This window comes from Muntiacus reevesi, chromosome 8 (assembly GCF_963930625.1).
Source record: "Muntiacus reevesi chromosome 8, mMunRee1.1, whole genome shotgun sequence".
NCBI lineage: Eukaryota > Metazoa > Chordata > Mammalia > Artiodactyla > Cervidae > Muntiacus > Muntiacus reevesi.
In genome coordinates, this window is record NC_089256.1 from 44,857,639 (window position 1) to 44,877,836 (window position 20,198).

Consider the following 20,198-nt stretch of genomic DNA (forward strand, 5'->3'; position numbering starts at 1 on the left):
ACCTACCTCCTTGGTAATCATACAGGGCTATAGCTGAGATCCCAGCTCCAGCCCCAGCTGTGTGGCCTGATGATCCTGCACAGTGAGAAATATGAACATGGTCTTATCAACATGGAGAAGGAAAACAGACAGGTCCTTCCATGTAATGGGGGAATTCTTCTGCCCCACCACTCACCAGACAGGGTGGAGGAAAAAGAGGGATCCTCAGGCTCAAGCACATCCTCATAGTCCGCCTCTGCTTCCTCATCCTGCTCATGTCTGCCTATCTCCTCAACATCCTCGTAGTCATTCTCAGGCTCGGGTTCAGGCTCAGGCTCGGGCTCAGGTGCTGCTTCATACACTGGCTCTTCCTGCAGCTGGAAGACTTCTGGAGTCCTGGGGGGCAGAGCTGGGGCCTCCTCATTGTCCTGAGAAGAGACAGTATGAAGCAAAGTGACTTCTGTTCACCAGGAGCTGCCTCTCCAAAACCTCCCAGTGGAGGACTGCTAAGACCCTTCCATCCACATGCTTCCACTTCCATGTCCATTTCTGGCTCCTTCTAACAGCCTCTCCTAGGGAACACAGTCTCTCACCCCTCTTCCTTCGTCAACCTCCTCCCATATCCATCCACTCAAAACACCTACCAACAGATGATATTAATAGAAGGGGAATGTAAAAGGTATAAGGAGAAAGAAATGGAAAATGAGTCAGATTCCTTGGAAGACCAGGAAAACATTGAAGCAAAATCTAAAAGGAGAAAAGATGACAGCTAGGATGACTAACTGTCCTAGTCTGCCCAGGACTGGGTGATTTCCCAGAATATAAGACTTCCAGTGCTAAGGTCAGGATAGCCCCAGGCAAACCAGGGTGTTTGATCAGCCTGCAGGGCTGTGTCCACCTACTAGGACATGAGGAGATGGGAAAGGTGCAGATCTTTGGAGGGCAGTCTGCTTACCTCTGGGGGTTCCTGCCTTGGGGGCAGGGCAGGTACCGGTTGTTCCCTATTGGTTCTCATAGGCCCAGGCTCTGATGATGGACAACTCCCTGCTGGAGGCCAGGCCTGTGAAGGATGAAGCATCTCTTCAGTGAGCAAGAAACTTTATCTTCTCTCCTGTACTAGAATACCCCTTCCTGTCTCTGCCAATTCACATCTATCATTCCTCAAGATGGACTCCAACCTGAAATGACAGCTCCTTTCTCTTGTTTTTACAGCAGTAACTGACTGCACTGCCTGGTGACCTATCTTCTATTGAACTATGTTAATCTTGGAGTATTTTTCCAATGAGCATTCTTGTATGTATATATGAAGCTTAATTACACAATTAGATTGAAATCTTCCGAAGACAAGGATAACAACTGTAGATTTTGCTAACACAGAGGAGTCCTGGGTCTTACTTTTTACTAAGGATACAGACCCCTTAGGCTCCTATCTGGGCAAAGAATGCTGGATGTGGATCCTGGAGGGCCAAGCACTTACCTCTGAGGAGATTTTCTTAGGCAATGGGGCTGGCACCGCCGGCTCTTCCCTAGTGGCCACTGGTTGCTGAACCTCGTGGCTCATCTTTACCAAGGCCTTTCTCTCCTGTTGCTGCCTGGCCATCTGTTGTGCCTTCTCCTCTTCCTCCCGCTTCCTTTTCTCCTCTGCCATGGACTCAAATTTTGCCTTCAGCCCACGGGCACCACTAGAAGCTACAGACACAGTCAAGAAAAATTAGGGTTGTCTTGGGACGGAGGTAGGAGAGTAGCACTGGAAAGAAATGTCCAGAAGAAGAGAAAATCGAGAAGGGACTCATGGAAAGGGAGATAAAGAGGTATTAATGAAGGAACAAGGGGCTTAGAGGAGGATAAGGTAGCCCTGAAGCTTGGATTTTCACACAGCCAGACCATATGATCTCAGACTCTTACTCCTTCTAAGGCTTGGTCCCCTAACCTGCTTCCTTCCTGGTCCACATTTCTTAAATCTATATGCCCTCAGGCCACCATCTACCCACTGTCCCCCATCCAAAACTCCTTTCCCTTTGTGTTCTTCCCAAATGGCTCCCCTCACCCCTGTGTTCTCTACATAGAGTTTCTTCCCCAGTGTCACTCAGATATCCACCTAACCTAATTTTTTCTAGGAGAGAGAATCTGGGAATATGAGGATAGGGGTCAAGTCTACCTCAGCTAACCTAGGTAATTAAATTCTTGGAATAGGTAGTCTAGGAAGAAAAACAGAATGAGAAGGCAGAGGAGATTGAGAGCACAGAGAGAGGGAATTAAAACTCACCAGCCTCTATGGGTGTTGTCTTCTTGTAAGCTGTGGTTGGGGCCTCCATTTCATTGAAGCCAACAGCACTCTGCAGGTAGAAGAATAGTATGTGTAGTAGTGGGGAGAGGGAAGAGAGTGGTACTGACCCAGAAGTCAGTATCAGGGATTGGGGTCACTACACGAGGGCTCCCTAAACTTTTGATGCTCAGTAGTCATTAGACAGGGTATTCAAATATTGTTGTTTTGCATCAGAGAGATGGGTAAAGAAGTTCTAGGCTTGTAGGACTAGCTCTCCCTTTAAAAAAGCTCAGTGTTCCTGGAACCTCACATCTTTTAAGTCCAGTTGCCTGGAATGCAGGAGTGTATGAAGTATATGCAGTACATGAAGAGGTGGAGGGAAAGACTGAATGGAGTGGGGATAGATCATTGACTGAGTTAATCAATACCAAGCAATCAATGAAATTTTAAACACTTTTCCTGGAGTTTGTCTGCATCCCTGTCTCTCTCTGCCTCCTCACTCTCCTTGATAAAGCTCAGGCTTCGGAAGACATGCCCATTAGATGCTGAGGGCAGTCAATGGGAAGAGCAGGAGGACAGTGCAGCACACCTAGCTTTGCTCATCCTTTTACCCACTTTGCCTCTAACTTTTCTCCACATACTTCAGGGAACTCTTCCCAAGACACTGGTGTTCTGGTGCTTTACCTTATCCACACGGTCCTTTTGGATGCCATACTGCCCGCCAAAGCCCTTGGCATAATCTGCAAGATGGAAAGGTCTGAGAGTCACAAGAGGAGTTAAATGCTAGAAATGTATGGGAACAGGGAGTAGGAGCAGTGGGAAGGAGGACCAGAAGACAGGAATGAGGAAAACAGAGAGATCGATGAGGAAGTGTGAAAGTCAAGGGAGAGAGAGGAATGGGTGGGAAAAGATGAAAAAGGATGAGGGAAAAAAACACCTGGGAGAGAATGGAGATATGAGACATGGGAAGAGAGAAACAAAAAAGAGAAAAGTGGCAGAAAAGGGGAAAATATAAAGGAATAAACAGGAAAAATTAAAGTGAGAAGTTGCTGTGTAGAATAGGGAGCCCAGGCACTCTGTGATAACCTGGAGGGATGGGATGAGGGGAGGGGATGGAGGGGATATATGGATAATTATGGCTGATTTGCATTGTTGTATGGTAGAAACCAGCACAATATTGTAAAAAAAAAAAAAATTAATTTACATTTAAAAAAATAGAAAAAAAAATTAAAGTGAGCCCCCTCCCCCAGCCATCCCCTATGTGTCCCAGGGAAGAAGGCTCTCTCTGTGAAGTAGAGGGACCTCTGAGACTCACAGCCAAATCACACTCTTGCCATCACCCAACCCGTCCGTCTTCATCCATTCCTCAATGACCCCTTCTCTTTGGTCACCTTTCTGTGTCCTGCTGTTAAGCTTGCTGTTCTCCTCTCCATCCCTATGGGTCTTCCCCCAACCTACCCCCATACATGTAACACATACTCTTCACCCTACCACTTCCTGCATACCTCGTATTCTGGGTCCTCTGTGTCAACTTTCAGGACACATAGAAGGAGGGCTCCACATATCCTATGGCCTCCCTCCTCTCCAGCCCCAACTCACCTCTTTGGGATTCATGTTTCTCTGTCTCTCCCTTGTAGTCATATCCGAGAGCTGCCTTGTCCCGTTTATCCTTCTCTATCCCATAACGGCCACCAAAGCCACGAGAGTAATCTACGGTGGAAGGAGCAATTGTGAGAGCCTACTCTCAGTCCATGGGAAAGTGTGTGGAAGAGGCGTCAGGAGGGGTGGGTGCAGGGCGATGGGGCCTGGGAAGACAGCAGGGCCCGAATCAAAGAGAAATGGAGTTCTAAGCCACCCTTCGGAAATTTTAGTTCAACAGTGTTCACTCTTTCTCACTTCCATCCCAAGATAGAAGATTATTTCAATTTTTTCCCTTCTTCAAAGAAGGAGAAAATACAGAGTGTAAGGAGAGACATCTAGAAAAAAAGACAGATGCACGTGAACTACATGCCTTTCCCTAACTCTATGCAAACACTTGGTAATTTGAGAAAGACATAATGATCTTTAAAAAAAAAAAAAAAGTGAATCTCAAAAGAAAATAAGAAAAAATTCTTGGCTCCAGAAACAAACAGATGAATCAAAATAGTAGATATAATGGTAATTATGAGCTGACACAGAAAACCCAAGCTGTTTTTAGTCACAAATTTAGTACCTGGGGAATAGGATGTAGGGTCTGAGGTTCTAGTTTCTATACAAGAACAGGTCGCTGGAGCAAGAAGGTAAGGCTCTGCCCACTTCTATAAAGTAATTCTAGAAAAAGTCTACTACTTGGCCAGGGAAATGGTAAGAGGAACTTTAGTTTTTTAGCATTTGGAGAAGATTTTACCTATGAGATTTGTAAGCTCCAAGCCTGCAACTGAATGTGTGAGATACAAATATCCAGTTTCATACTACTTACATTATACAGAAATTCTAAGCTGAGAAATTAATTGAATACTGATATAGGAAAATATATACCACAGAAAGATGACATGAATATGAGACAAAGTGGACTTCAAGACAAAATGCATTATAAGAGACTTAACACAATGATAAAAGGGCAATTTGTCCTTCATCAGGATTAAATATGAGGAATCAAAATTATCAGAATCAAAATTCATGAAACAAAGCAGAAAGATAAAGAGACAAATCTATGACAATAGTCAAAAATTTTAACTCTTTTCTCATTATTAATAAAAAAATTTAGACAAAAGGGATCTATTAGAGAAGTCCCAAACAACATTATTAACAAGACCTAACTGACATTTATAGAATATTGCATCCCCAAACTTCATGATATACATTTTTTCTATGCACATATACCATCCACCAAGATAGACCATATACTTGTTCATATAAAAAGTTTCAGTTCATTTCAACAGATTGGAATATGAGATATCATATTCTCTGATTATGATAGAATTAAACTAGAAGTTCATAACAATAAAATAAGAAAATTTCCCAAGTACCTTTAAAATGAGCAATTATACTTTTTTTTGTTGTTTTGTTTTGTTTTTTTACTTTTCTAAAATGAGCAATTATACTTTTAAATGACTCATGGAGCAAAGAAGAAATGAAAAGGAAATTAATATTTTGAACTGAATAAAAATTAAAAAATATATAACATTGTGGAATGTAGCAAAAACAGGTGTTTCCCAGGTGGCACTAGTGGCAAAAAACTTGCCTGCCAATGCAGGAGACATAAGAGACATTCAGTCCCTAGGTTGGGAAGATCCCCTGGAGAAGGGCATGGCAACCCACTCCAGTGTTCTTGCCTGGAGAATCCTGAAGACAGAGGAGCCTGGCAGGGTATGGCCCATAGGGTTGCATAGAGTCAGACACGACTGAAGTAACTTAGCACACACACACTTAAGTACCCATGAAGTAAGCAAAGGTTTAAAATCAATTTTCTAAGTTTCTACCTTAACAAGAAAGAACAAACTAAACCCACATTAAAATGAAAGAAAAAAAATACTGAAAAGTAGAATTCAATAAAATTTTAAAAACAAGTAAACAATGGAGAGAAAGAGCAAAGTCAAAAGATACTTCTTTGAAATTAACAATAAATAATAGTAAAGAACCTCTAGCAAAATAGTTAAAAAGAAAAAACTACAAATTAATATCAGTAGTAAAAGTGAACATGTCACTTATAGATCTTACAGAGGTTGAAAAAAAATAAGGGAATACTATAAATGAATTTATACCAATATATTTGAAAATATAGATAAAATGGAAAATGTCCTTGAAAAGCATACATTACCATAATAAGAAAAAAACCAGAAGACTGACTAGACCTATATCTATTTAAGAAATTGATTCATAATGGAAAACAAAAGTCATAAAGAGAACATGGTCTATTACTATTAAGACCCTGGAACACAGCCAGAAATAAAGGTAGAATTTCTCTGATGGAAAATATTCTCAATCCAGGGCACATAAAACAAATATCCTTTTCTCCCCACTGAAATAAATTTGTGAAATTTAATAAATTATAAACTATCAAAGAAATAAATAACCATGATGGAAAATAGATTAGTTGAACAGAAAAACTGGCATCCCCAAGAGTTGCAAATAGTATGACAATGTGAAAGAAACTATAAAATGAGTATTTTAAAAATAATTAAAGCACTTACAGAAGGGGAAAAATATAATGAAAGCAATATGAGATTAAGGAAAAGAAATCAGCAGATTTGCAATAGAATCAAAGGGAACTAGTACAAATGAAAAATAAATGAAATAAAGTTGAAAAATTAGTGGATGGCTTAAATGATAGTTAAATACAGCTGAAGGAAGAGTTAGAGAGCTTAACATAGATCCAAGGGAATTACCCAGAATGCAACACAGCAAGATAAAGAGATGAAAGTAGAGAACAGAAATTAAGAGACATCAAGAACACAACTTATGGGGGGGGGGGCGGTCCCAAGATGGCAGAGGAATAGGGCGGGGAGACCACTTTCTCCCCCCCAAATTCATCAAAGGATCATTTGAATGCTGAGCAACTTCCACAAAACAACTTCTGAATGCTGACAGAGGTCACCAGGCACCCAGAAAGGCAGCCCATTCTCTTCAAAAGGAGGTAAGACAAAATATAAAAGGCAAAAAGAGAGACAAAAGAGTTAGGGATGGAGACCTGTCCTGGGGAGGGAGTAGTGAAGGAGGAGAAGTTTCCAAACAGTAGGACACCTTCTCACAGGTGGGTCTGTGGGGGGTTTGGAATCTCAGAGGGCAGCATAACTGGGGAAAGAAAAACACACAACCCACAGAATAGGCACCGAACCCTGCCAGCAGAGAAGTAGCCCAGACACTCACATCTACCACCGGCGAGCAGGCGCTGGACAGGGAGGTGCCGGCGGCATCCTCGGTCCTTAGAGTAAGGACTGGGCCTGAATGCCCTGAGGGCAATCTGAAGGACCTAAGTGAGATAGCAACTCAAACTGTGGGATTGCCAGAGAGGAAAAAAAAAGAGAGAGAGAATGAGAGAACTTTCCTGCCAAAGGTTCTAACTAGTAGCCTGGCCCACTCACAGAACAAAGGATTGAGTAAATACCAAAGGAGAGCTAGCTGGCTGCATACAGACCCCTCGCTGCCCACACCTCCACCGGAGGCAGAGCAGCAGATGTGTGACAATCAGAGCTGGAAGGCAAGGGGCTGCTCCAATCTTGGCCCCAGAGACCAGCATCCTCAACCAAACTGTGAGCAGTCTCCCAGTTACTAACCATGTCTTCCTGGACAGTTGACATCTGCCAGGAGGGTGACAGCCTGAGATCAGCTCCCCAGAGGAGACACCTGAGACAGTGCTCTTGCAGCACACCTTGGAAGCCGAGCACCCAGGACCAGGGAGGTGATTAAGATGCACGGTCCACCTTGGACAGTGTGCTCGCCAAGCACCTGGTCTTCCGAGCTGCTCAGACCAGGAAAAGGCACAAAACTTTGCATGCCCAACCGAGTCTGTGCCCTTGCAGAGTACCTGAGAACCTGAACCTAAGCGTCTTAGAGCTGGGAAGTGCACAAAACCCAGGGCCTGCTTTGGAGAGTGCCCTGCAGGGCACCCTGCAGTGTGAGCAGTGTAGACCCAGAAAGCACAGGCCGCTGTGAGCTGGGGCAAACCCAGTGTGGTCCATACCCTGCGAGCACTCCCCACACATGCCAGCAATATTTGTTTGCAGTTTTCCTCCCTCCCCACAACACAACTGAACAAGTGAACCTAAATAAGAGACCACCTTCACCTCCTTGTGTCAGGGTGGAAATTAGACACTGAAGAGACTTGCAAACAGAGGAAACCAACATAAACAAAGAAGAGGGAACCGCTCTGGAAGTGACAGATGCAACAGATTAAAACCCTGTCGTTAACACTGATTAAGCATTGGAGGGGGCCTATAGACCTTGAGAACAAGTACAAGCTGGAACAAGAAACTATATGAAACTGAACTGGCCCCACACTGCCCACAACAGCTCCAGAGAAATTCCTAGATATAGTTTTACTATTATCACTTTTTAATTTTTTTTTAAATTTAAGTTCTTTATTACTCCTTTAATTTTCATTTTTATAATCTACTATTACCTTGCAAAAAACAGACCCTATTTTTAAAGCAAATTTCATATATATTTTTAAAATAATTTTTATGATTGATTTTGTTTTTTATTTTTAATATTGTATTGTTGAAAGTCTAACCTCTACTCTAGATTTTTAATCTTTGATTTTTGGTATTTGTTATCAATTTTGTACCTTTAAGAATCCAATCTTCAGTATCCATTTTCACTTAGGGGTGTGATTACTGGCTTGATTGTTCTCTCCCTTTTTGACTCTCCCTTTTCTCTCCCAGGTCACCTCTATCGCCTCCCTCCCTCTTCTCTTCTCTACTTACTCTGTGAATCTCTCTGGGTGTTCCAGGCTGTGGAGAACACATAGGAAACTGATTATTAGCTATATTGGTCTCTCCCCTTTTGACTGCCCCCTCTTCTCCTCCTCAGTTCAGTCGCTCAGTCGTGTCCGACTCTTTGCGACCCCATGAATTGCAGCACACCAGCTAGTCACCTCTATCTCCCTCCTCCCTCTTCTCTTCTCTATGTAACTCTGTGAATCTTTCTGGGTGTTCCAGACTGTGGAGAGCACATAGAGAATTGATTACTGGCTAGATTGCTCTCTCCCATTTTGACTCGCCCTCTTCTCCTCCTGGTCACTTCTGTCTCCCTCCTCCGTCTTCTCTTCTCTATGTAACTCTGTGAACCTCTCTGGGTGCCCCTCGCTGTGGAGAACTGTTTCACCATTAACCTAGGTGTTTTATCATCTGTGCTGTATGGATAGAGAAGTCTTGAGGCTGAGAATAAGAACAAGATTGAAAGCCAGAGGCAGGAGGCTTAAATCCAAAACTTGAGAACAGCAGACAACTCCTGATTCCAGGGAATATTAAAAGAGAAAAGCTCATCCCAAAGCCTCCATACCTACACCGAAACCAAGCTCCACCCAAGAGCCAACAAGTTCCAGAGCAAGACATACTATGCTACTTCTCTAGCAAAGCAGGAACGCAACCCTGAGCATTAAAAGAAGAGCTGCCCAAAGCCATACCAAATCCATAGACACCCCAAAGTTCACTACTGGACACTTTATTGCATTCCAGAGAGAAGAGATTCAGCTCCACCCACCAGAACACAGACACAAGCTTCCCTAAACAAGAAACCTTGGCAAGACACTAGTCCAACCCCACCCACAGGGAGCAACTTCCACAATAAAGAGGAACCACAAACTTCTAGCCTACAGAAAGGGCACCCCAAACATAGCAATCTAAACAAAATGAAAAGGCAGAGAAATAGTCAGCAGGTAAAGGAACATGAAAAATGACCACCAAACAAACAAAAGAGGAGGAGATAGGGAGTCTACCTGAAAAAGAATTCAGAATAATGATAGTAAAGATGATCCAAAATCTTTGAAAACAAAATGGAGTTACAGATAAATAGATTAGAGGCAAGAATTGAGAAGATGCAAAAAAGTGTTTAACAAGGACCCAGAAGAAATAAAGAAGAGTCAGTCAATGAATGATGCAACAACTGAGATCAAAAGCACTCTGGAGGGAACCAACAGTAGAATAAGTGAGGCAGAAGATAGGATAAGTGAGGTGGAAGATAGAATGGTGGAAATAAATGAAGCAGAGAGGAAAAAAGAAAAAAGAATGAAAAGAAATGAGGACAACCTCAGAGACCTCTGGGACCATGTTAAATGTCCCAACATTCAACTCTAGGAGTCCCAGAAGAAGAAGACAGAAAGAAAGGACATGAATAAATACTTGAGATAATAGTTGAAAACTTCCCTAAAATGGGGGAGGAAATAGCCACCCAAGTCCAAGAAACCCAGAGAGTCCCAAGCAGGCTAAACCCAAGGTGAAACAGCCCAAGACACATAAAAATCAAACTAACAAAGATCAAATGCAAAGAGCAAATATTGAAAGCAGCTAGAGAAAAGCAACAAATAACACACAGGGGGATCCCCATAAGGATAACAGCTGATCTTTCAATAGAAATTCTTCAGGCCAGAAGGGATTGGCAGGACATACTTAAAGTGATGAAAGAGAAAAACCTACAACGCAGATTACTATACCCAGCAAGGATCTCATTCAAATATGAAAGAGAAATCAAAAGCTTTACAGACAAGCAAAAGCTGAGAGAATGCAGCACCACCAACTACCTCTTCAACAAATGCTAAAGGATTTTCTCTAGACAGGAAACCCAGAAAATGTTTATAAACTTGAACCCAAAACAACAAAGTAAATGGCAAGGGGGTCATACTTATCAATAATTACCTTAAATGTAAATGGGTTGAATGCCCCAAGCAAAAGACAAAGACTGGTTGAATGGATACAAAAATAAGACCCCTATATATACTGTTTACAATATACCTACCTCAAACCAAGAGATACAAACAGACTGAAAGTAAAGGGCTGGGAAAATATATTTCATGCAAATGGAGACCAAAAGAAAACAGTACTAATACTCATATAAGATAAAACAGACTTTGAAATAAAGGTCATGAAAAGAGACAAAAAAGGACACTACATAATGATCAAAGGATCAATCCAAGAAGAAGATAAAGCAATTATAAATATATATGCACCCAACATAGGAGCACCTCAATATGTAAGACAAATACCAACAAGTATGAAAGGGGAAACTAACAGTAACACAATAATAGTGGGAGACTTTAATACCCCATTTACACCTATGGATAGATCAACCAAACAGAAAATTAGCAAGAAAACACAAACTTTAAATGATACAATGGACCATTTAGACCTAATTGACATGTATAGGACATTTCACCCCAAAACAGTGAATTTCACTTTTTTCTCCAGTGCACATGGAACATTCTCCAGGATAGATCATACCCTGGGCCATAAATCTAACCTTGGTAAATTAAAAAAAATTGAAATAATTTCAAGCGTCTTTTCTGTTCACAAGGCAGTAAGATTAAATGTCAACTACAGGAAAAAAACTATTAAAAATACAAGCGTATGGAGGCTAAATAATGCACTTCTGAATAACCAACAAATCATGGAAGAAATAAAAAAGGAAATAAAAATATTCATAAAAACGAATGAAAAAGAAAACATGACAACCCAAAACCTATGGGTTTCAATAAAAGCAGTGCTAAGGGGAAGGTTCATAGCATTACAAGCTTACCTCAAGAAGCAAGAGAAAAATCAAATAAATAACCTAACTTTACACTTAAAGCAACTAGAAAAAGAAGAAATGAAGAATCCCAGGATTAGTAGAAGGAAAGAAATCATAAAAATTAGGGCAGAAATAAATGAAAAAGAAACAAAGCAAACTATAGCAAAAGTCAACAAAACTAAAAACTGGTTCTTTGAGAAGATACATAAAATAGGCAAACCATTAGCCAGATTCATCAAGAAAAAAAGGAAGAAGAATCAAATCAACAAAATTAGAAATGAAAATGGAGAAATCACAACAGACAACACAGAAATACAAAGGATCATAAAAGACTACTATCAGCAACTATATGCCAATAAAATGGACAACTTGGAAGAAATGGACAAATTTTAGAAGAATAAAACCTTACAAAACTGAACCAGGGAGAAATAGAAAATCTTAACAGACCCATCACAAGCATGGAAATAGAAACTGTAATCAAAAATCTTCCAACAAACAAAAGCCCAGGACCAGATGGCTTCACAGGTGAATTCTACCAAAAATTTAGAGAAGAGCTAACATCTATCCTACTTCAGTTCAGTTCAGTCACTCAGTCATGTTCGACTCTTTGCGACCCCATGAATCACAGCACGCCAGGCCTCCCTGTCCATCACCGACTCCTGGAGTTTACTCAAACTCATGCCCATCGAGTTGGTGATGCCATCCAGCCATCTCATCCTCTGTCATCCCCTTCTCCTCCTGCCCCCAATCCCTCCCAGCATCCGGGTCTTTTCCAATGAGTCAACTCTTCACATGAGGTGGCCAAAATATTGGAGTTTCAGCTTCAGTATCAGTCCTTCCAATGAACACCCAGGACTGATCTCCTTTAGGATGGACTGGTTGGATCTCCTTGCAGTCCAAGGGACTCTCAAGAGTCTTCTCCAACACCACAGTCCAAAAGCATCAATTTTTTGGTGCTCAGCTTTCTTCACAGGCCAACTCTCACATCCATACATGACCACTGGAAAAACCATAGCCTTGACTAGAACCTTTGTTGACAAAGTAATGTCTCTGCTTTTTAATATGCTATCTAGGTTGGTCATAACTTTCCTTCTAAGGAGTAAGTGTCTTTTAATCTCATGGCTGCAGTCACCATCTGCAGTGATTTTGGAGCCCAAAAAAATAAAGTCTGACACTGTTTCCACTGTCTCCCTATCTATTTCCCATGAGGTGATGGGACCAGATGCCATGATCTTAGTTTTGGAAAAGAAGTAAAACTCTCACTGTTTGCAGACGACATGATCCTCTACATAGAAAACCCTAAATTCACTACCAGAAAATTACTAGAGCTAATCAATGAATACAGTAGAGTTTCAGGATATAAAATTAATACACAGAAATCCCTTGCATTCCTATACACTCACAAACAATGAGAAAACAGAAAGAGAAATTAAGGAAACAATCCCATTCATCCTTGTGATGAAAAGAATAAAATACCCTGGAATAAATCTATCTACAGAAACAAAAGACCTATATATAAAAACTATAAAACATTGATGAAAGAAATCAAAGATGACACAAATAGATAGAGAAATATACCATGTTCATGGATTGGAAGAATCAGTGTAGTGAAAACGAGTATACAACCCAAAGCAATCTATAGATTCAATGCAATCCCTATCAAGCTACCAATGGTATTTTTCACAGAACTAGAACAAATAATATCACAATTTGTATGGAAAATACAAAAAACCTCAAATAGCAAAAGCAATCTTGAGAAAGAAGAATGGAACTGGAGGAATCAATCTGCCTGACTTCAGACCATACTACACAGCTACAGTCATCAAGACAGTATGATACTGGCACAAAGACAGAAATATAGATCAATGGAACAAAATAGAGAGCCCAGAGATAAAGCCACACATTTATGGGCACCTTATCTTTGACAAAGGAGGCAAAAATATACAATGGAGAAAAGACAATCTCTTTAACAAGTGGTGCTGGGAAAACTGGCCAACCACCTGTAAAAGAATGAAACTAGAACACTTTCTAACACCATACACAAAAATAAACTCAAAATGGATTAAAGATCTAAATGTGAGACCAGAAATGATAAAACTTCTAGAGAGAAACATAGACAAAACACTCTCCGACATAAATCACAGCAGGATCCTCTATTACCCACCTCCCTGTGTAATGGAAATAAAAGCAAAAAAAAAAAAAAAAAAAAAATGGGACCTAATTAAACTTAAAAGTTTTTGCACAATGAAGGAAACTATAAGTAAGGTGAAAAGACAGCCTTCAGAGTGGGAGAAAATAATAGCAAAAGAAACAACTGACAAATAATTAATCTAAAAAATATGCAAAGAGCTCATGCAGCTCAATACCAGAAAAATAAACAACCTAATCAAAAAGTGGGTCAAAGAACTAAACAGACATTTCTCCAAAGAAAACATACAGATGGCTAACAAACACACGAAAATATGCTCAACATCTCTCATTATCAGAGAAATGCAAATCAAAACCACAATGACGTACCATCTCACACTGGTCAGAATGGCTGCTATCAAAAAGTCTACAAACAATAGATGCTGGAAAAGGTATGGAGAAAAGGGAACCCATTTACACTGTTGGTGGGAATGCAAACCAGTACAGTCACGATGGAGAACAATGTGGAGATTCCTTAAAAAACTGAAAATAGAACTGTCATACAACCCAGCAATCCCACTGCTGGGCATATACACTGAGGAAACCAGAATTGAAAGAGACATGTGTACCTCAGCGTTCATTGCAGCACGGTTTACAATAGCTAGGACATGGAAGCAACCTAAATGTCTGTCAGCAGATGAATAGGTAAGAAAGCTGTGACACATATACACAATGGAATATTACTCAGCCATTAAAAAGAATGCATTTGAATCTGTTCTAATGAGGTGGATGAAACTGGAGCCTATTATACACAGTGGAGTAAGTCAGAAAGAAAAACACCAATATAGTATATTAATGCATATATATGGAATTTAGAAAGATGGTAACAACAACCCTATATGTGAGACAGCAAAAGAGACACAAATATAAAGAACAGACTTTTGGACTCTGAGAGAAGGTAAGGGTGGGGTGATTTGAGAGAAGAGCATTGAAACATGTATATTACCATATGTGAAATAGATTGCCAGTGCAAGTTTGATCCTCAAAACAGGGGACTCAAAGTCGGTGCACTGGGACAACCCAGAGGGATGGGATAGGGAGGGAAGTGGGAGGGATGTTCAGGATGGGGGACACATGTACACCCATGGCTGATTCATGTCAGTGTATGGCAAAACCACCACAGTATTGTAAAGTTATTAGTCTCCGATTAAAATAAATTAATTAATTAAAAAAAATTTTTTTAAAAGAACACAACTTACCAAAATATTTTGAATGCAGTGAAAGCAGTGCTCAGGGGAAACAATACATACATTAGAAAACAAAAAAGATCTAAAAATCAGTAATGTAAGTTTCCACCTTAGGAAACTAAAAAAAGAAGAACAAATTAAATCAAAAGTAAGCAGAAAAAAGAAACAAGAATTAGAACAAAAAATCAGTGAAATTAAAAACAAGAAGCCAATAGAGAAAATCAAGAAAACCTAAAGCTTACTTGAAAAGATCTATAACATAGATAAGCCTCTAGTCAGGCTAACTAAGAAAAAAGAGAGAACATAAATTGCTCATACCAGAAATGAAAGAGGCTACATCACAACACATTCCAAGGAAATTAAAACAATAATAAAATAATACTATGAACAACTTTATGCCCACAAATTTGATAACCTACATGAAATGGACCAGTTCCTTGAAAGCTACACCTGCCAAAATTTACACAAACAGAAACAGATGATCTGAATAGGCTTGTATTTACTAAGTCCACAGTTTGGCAGTTTTTTACAAAATTTAACATACTCTTGTCATAGGATCCATTGTTTGTACTTCTCGGTATTTACCCTAAGGAGTGGAAAATGTGTATCTACACAAAAACCTGTGCACAGAAGTTTTTAGCAGGTTTATTCATAACTGCCAAAACTTAGAAGCAATTAAGATGTGTTTCAGTAGGTAAATGGGTAAAAAAACTGTGGTCCATCCAGACAAAGGAATAATATTCAGAACTAAAAAGAAATTAGCTATCAAACTGTGAAAAGACATGGAGAAAACTTAAATGCATATTACTTAGTGAAAGAAGCCAATCTAGAAATGCTACATGGTATGTGATTCCAACCATATAATATCCTGTGGAAGGCAAAACTATGGCGACAGTAACAGTGGTTGCTGCGGAGTGAGGGCAATGAACAGGCAGAGCACAGAGGAGTTTTAGGGCACTGAAAATACTTTGCATGACAGTATAATGACAGATATATGTCACTATACTTTTGTCCAAGCCCATAGAATGTACACCACCAAGAGTGAACCCTAAAGTAAACTATGGAATTTGAATGATTTTGATATATCAATGTAGAATCATCCTTGACTTAAAAAAAAAAAATCTGATCAATAATGATAACGGGGGAGGCTATGCATGTGTAGGGGCAGAAGTGTATTAAAAAAATCTACGTACTTTTCTCTCAATTTTGTCATAAATATAAAATTGATATAAAGTTTTTTTTTTTAGTGTGTATGAGAGAGAAGAGATTGAAAAGTTCTAATACACATCTGAATTCCAGAAGAAAGAATAGAAGAAAAGAGAGGAGAGGCATTATCCAAAGAGAAAATGTCATATTGAAAGTTATCTCTCAGGTTGAAGAGGAGCAGTAAGTCTCATGTAGAATAATAAAAATAGATCTAACACCTGGACATAGACTGATAATATTTCAAGATATCAGAGACAAAGGGAAAATTTTTCATGAGACCAAAAAAAAAAAAACTTAAGAGATGAGACATGTTACCTACAAAAGAATGTTGATTAGACAAACCCAAAAGAAAAGCCAGAGATGATGAAATAGTATCTTCAACATGATGGAGGGAAAATAACAATGAAGAATGGATCAAAATAAATATTTTTTTTCAGACAAAATCTGAGAGTTCTTTCATAAGCTGTCACTGAAAGAATTATCAAAGGACATACTCTAGCAAGAAGGAAATAGAGGAAGCAAGGAGGAAACAATGAACTATAATAAACAATGATGAGGTAGGAAGTTGGTAAACACATTGGTCAGTTTAAATAAGCATTCACCTAGTAATAATAATGGTTAATTTTGGGGGGTTTAAAAACAAACAGATGGAACCAATATACTGGATTACAATTATCCAGTTTTTACAAAGACTTTAGAATGTAGAAGAAATGTAATTAAGTTATTCTATGTTTCCTGTATTACTCATGAAGAAATAGTGACTAATTTTAAGTCACAGATACATATTAATAGTTAGGAATAACTTCTTAAAATGAAGGAGTATAATATCTTATTTTTAATCCATTAAATGGGAAAGGGGACTAAAAAACTGACCAATGATGTAGAAAGTGATGAAGGAGGGACTTCACTGGCAGTCCAGTGATTAAGACTCCGTGTTTCTACTACAGGGGGCATGGTTCAATCCTGGGTCCAGGAATTAAGATCATGCAAGTCACATGGCATGGCCAAAGGACATGAAAGCAATAAAGGAGAAAGAAGCAAGCACAGGCTTAGATTTTAAAAATAAATAAAGCAGTGGGGAACTGGGTCATGGAACTAAAGGGAGTTGATGATGGCTGTTGGGAGCTGAAGTCTGAGCAGTCAGGTTGAAGTGCAGGGTCCTTGCCTTTCTGAGATGTGTGTTTCTCCACTTCTCCTTTGTAATCAAAACCAACTGCTGACTACAGAGAAAAGGAGAGAGAATCAGTTAGAGTCAGAGTTAATGTTTCCCTTTCCCTCACATACCCTTAACACCTAACTCAGTCCAGGAGTTAGTTATAGGGGCTCAAAGCTGAGTATGGGAGTACAATGTAGAAACAAATGGTACCTTGATAGGCAGCGTGCTACATAGCAATGACCATGGGCTCTGCACACAGATAGATCTAGATCCAAACCCCAACCTCACGTCCCTTTTTATAATTGTGTAACTTCAGGTACATCCTTTAATATTCCTGAACCTCAGGTTCTTCAAACATGAAATAAAAATAGGTATATCTGTCTTACTAACTCAACTGTAAAATGATTCCAGTATATTTGGGATATTGTGAGGACTAAATGGGAAAAAAATAGAGAGTGTAGGTCACTCATTAAGTTAGTGTTTTTCTTTCTAACTCTTACTAAACTAAAATGAGACAGTAGCTAGAAAAGTGCCTTGTAAACTATAAAGCACTGTGCACATGTTAAGAGATATCATCCTATACTGACTGATTATACTACACCTCTTCTCTTTTCTTACACAGCAGCACAGACCCAGAGACGTGGATTTTGTTGGATAAGAGGCAGCCAGGAGAATCTGGATCCTAGCAGCTTTGGGACTGGATATCTTGGCAAATACCTAACATAGCTGTATCCCCATATGGCTTAGTAATTATGAGTCTCTAAGCAAATCTATATTGCATTTTAAAAGCTATTAGTATGTATTTTTTCTTGATTTACAAGACACACTGGCTGTTAAGGTGATTCAGTTTGTGGCTGGTGAGGCAGAAGATGAAATAAAGAACAATGAAAAAGTAGGCAGAGGCAGGAGGGGGGCCAAGATGAAAGGGAAATTCCACCCTGATTAGAGAAGAACATTACAAGCTCCATATTTCCATTACTGCTTTTAAACATTATCCTCTATGGTTCTCCTTTACCTTACAGTATGTTTTTAATTTTTCTGTGTTTTATTTTTTTAACTACCTACAATTCAAATAACATTCTAACACTTAGCTTTAAGGATTCAGGCCACTTATTAACAACTGCAGGTTAAACAAAATTAAAAATCTCAGGTAGCAGTGAAGACAGCCTCTCTGTGTGCTGCTGCAAGGCAGACACACTATTTTGTACCATAAAAAATGAGCTCAAAGAAACTGATCTACTAAGGTGTGAAAATGAGAACATGAATGAGTTATCAGTCTTACCCTCCTGACCACTCTGTCATCTGTACTCATACTGTCCTTTCTTTTTCCTCTCTTTTCAAAACTACTCTTTGTACAAAGGACTCTTTGTACAAAGAAGTCCTTAAAAGCACCTGGACTGTAGAAAGTTGGTGCTAGATGCTGTGAAAAGTAACCTTTACATTCTAAAAGTATTGTAACCTTAATTAGTTGTTTTACTTGATTATTTGCTACAATTATAATAATATTTCAGCTGATATTTCTGTTTTCCTGAAAGGCATAAATATTTATAAGACTTTGCTATTAGGCCAAAGGAGGAGCTCTGGAATTTCCTCTTTTCTCTTCATGCACAGAGGATTGATAAAACCAATGGCTTAGGGATTCCTTATTCAGAGTTTGAGAGTCTTTGTCTCTTTTAAATGAACACCTTTTAGCTCAGGATGTGGCCTCCAACAGTGGCACCAAAGAACTTGCTGAGGTAGTTGTGTGGGAGCCATTCTCATGATGGACCCTCCTTGAGACCACTGCCCCATTTTTCCACAGGAGAAGCACAGCCTACATTCAAGGTATTGTTGGTAAGTCCCACATGATCTGAGTTGGATGGCGCAGGGAGAGAGCGTTGTCACTTACCTTGTCTGCCCTGTCCTTCTCAACTCCATATTTGCCCCCAAAACCTCTGGCAGCATCAGTCTGAGAAGAGTGCTTCTCCACCTCAGCAACATACTCATGGCCCACAGCACTCTGAGAAAAATCAAGATGGGAATGAGTAAGTAGATAAAAAATGACCAAAGGAAAAATAAAATGATGCAGAGATAGGATAGGATGTAAGAATACAAGAAATTCCATTCTGGGTCATACTGATAACCTATGTTGATATATACTATATATATACTATACTGATAACCTAACAGTAGTGCCAAGGGACATGTAATGGGAGAGCAAGGTAACTTCTTCTGGAGTCTTGCACATTCTGATTCTTCTTTCATACCACTAGGAACTCATCCTTTAGGAAACTCGCATAAGATGGGTTGGGAACCGGAAGGATAGAGACTGCATCGAGAGAGCAGTGTTTAAACCAGAAACAAAAGAGGGTGAAACAAGGCCTTTGTGTATCAAAAGAGGAATGAGGGTAGTTACCGAGGAGAGACCTAAGGGACTGACAAGAGGCCATAGCCAGGCTGAATATTTCTCTAACACAACCAAGTGCTTTTGTTTTGGATCTTTGTTCCTATAAGACCATCAAAGTTCTGAAGTGCCACATGAGCCCTGATATTAAGTGACTGACTCTTCATACCAAATGGGGCTGGTAGACAGTACCATGAGTAGTCATGACATAAAATTTAATTTTTAAAACACCCTCTTCCACTTTTTCCTCCTACAATTTTCTACTTGGTTTTGAAAGGTATGTCCCTTTCAATGTTTTGATATGAATGCTTTAATAAATAATCTTGGAATTGAATAATACTTCAAACCAAATGGGCTTCCCTGATGGCTCAGATGGTAAAGAATCTGCCTGCAATGCAAGAGACCCAGGTTAAATCCCTGGGTCGGGAAGATCCCCTGGAGAAGGAAATGGAAAACCACAACAGTATTCAAATCAAACAGTGATACCTTACAGAGTTTCAACTAAGAAGAAATTAGAAAGCTCCCTCTTCCTCCTGCATTTCCAATTCCATGCTGGCATAAATATAGACAGTGATGTGAAACACTGCCCTATATGAGCTCCTGAGAGCTCACTCTGCAGTATTTTTGGGTCTG

The 20,198-nt window shown here is 39.7% G+C and overlaps 1 protein-coding gene across 1 annotated transcript in view; it reads right to left on the reverse strand.

Moving 5' to 3' along the window:
• The window catches only part of HCLS1 (hematopoietic cell-specific Lyn substrate 1), a 35,687-nt gene that overhangs the window by 3,152 nt on the left and 12,337 nt on the right, over positions 1 to 20,198 (reverse strand). The window contains exons 5-13 of the mRNA XM_065943533.1: positions 19,071 to 19,181; positions 17,192 to 17,246; positions 3,845 to 3,955; positions 2,930 to 2,985; positions 2,246 to 2,315; positions 1,457 to 1,668; positions 935 to 1,039; positions 176 to 407; positions 7 to 75 (exon numbers count right to left, since the gene is read on the reverse strand). Of these exons, the coding sequence (XP_065799605.1) occupies positions 7 to 75; positions 176 to 407; positions 935 to 1,039; positions 1,457 to 1,668; positions 2,246 to 2,315; positions 2,930 to 2,985; positions 3,845 to 3,955; positions 17,192 to 17,246; positions 19,071 to 19,181 (1,021 nt within the window). The remainder of the gene's footprint in view (positions 1 to 6; positions 76 to 175; positions 408 to 934; positions 1,040 to 1,456; positions 1,669 to 2,245; positions 2,316 to 2,929; positions 2,986 to 3,844; positions 3,956 to 17,191; positions 17,247 to 19,070; positions 19,182 to 20,198) is intronic.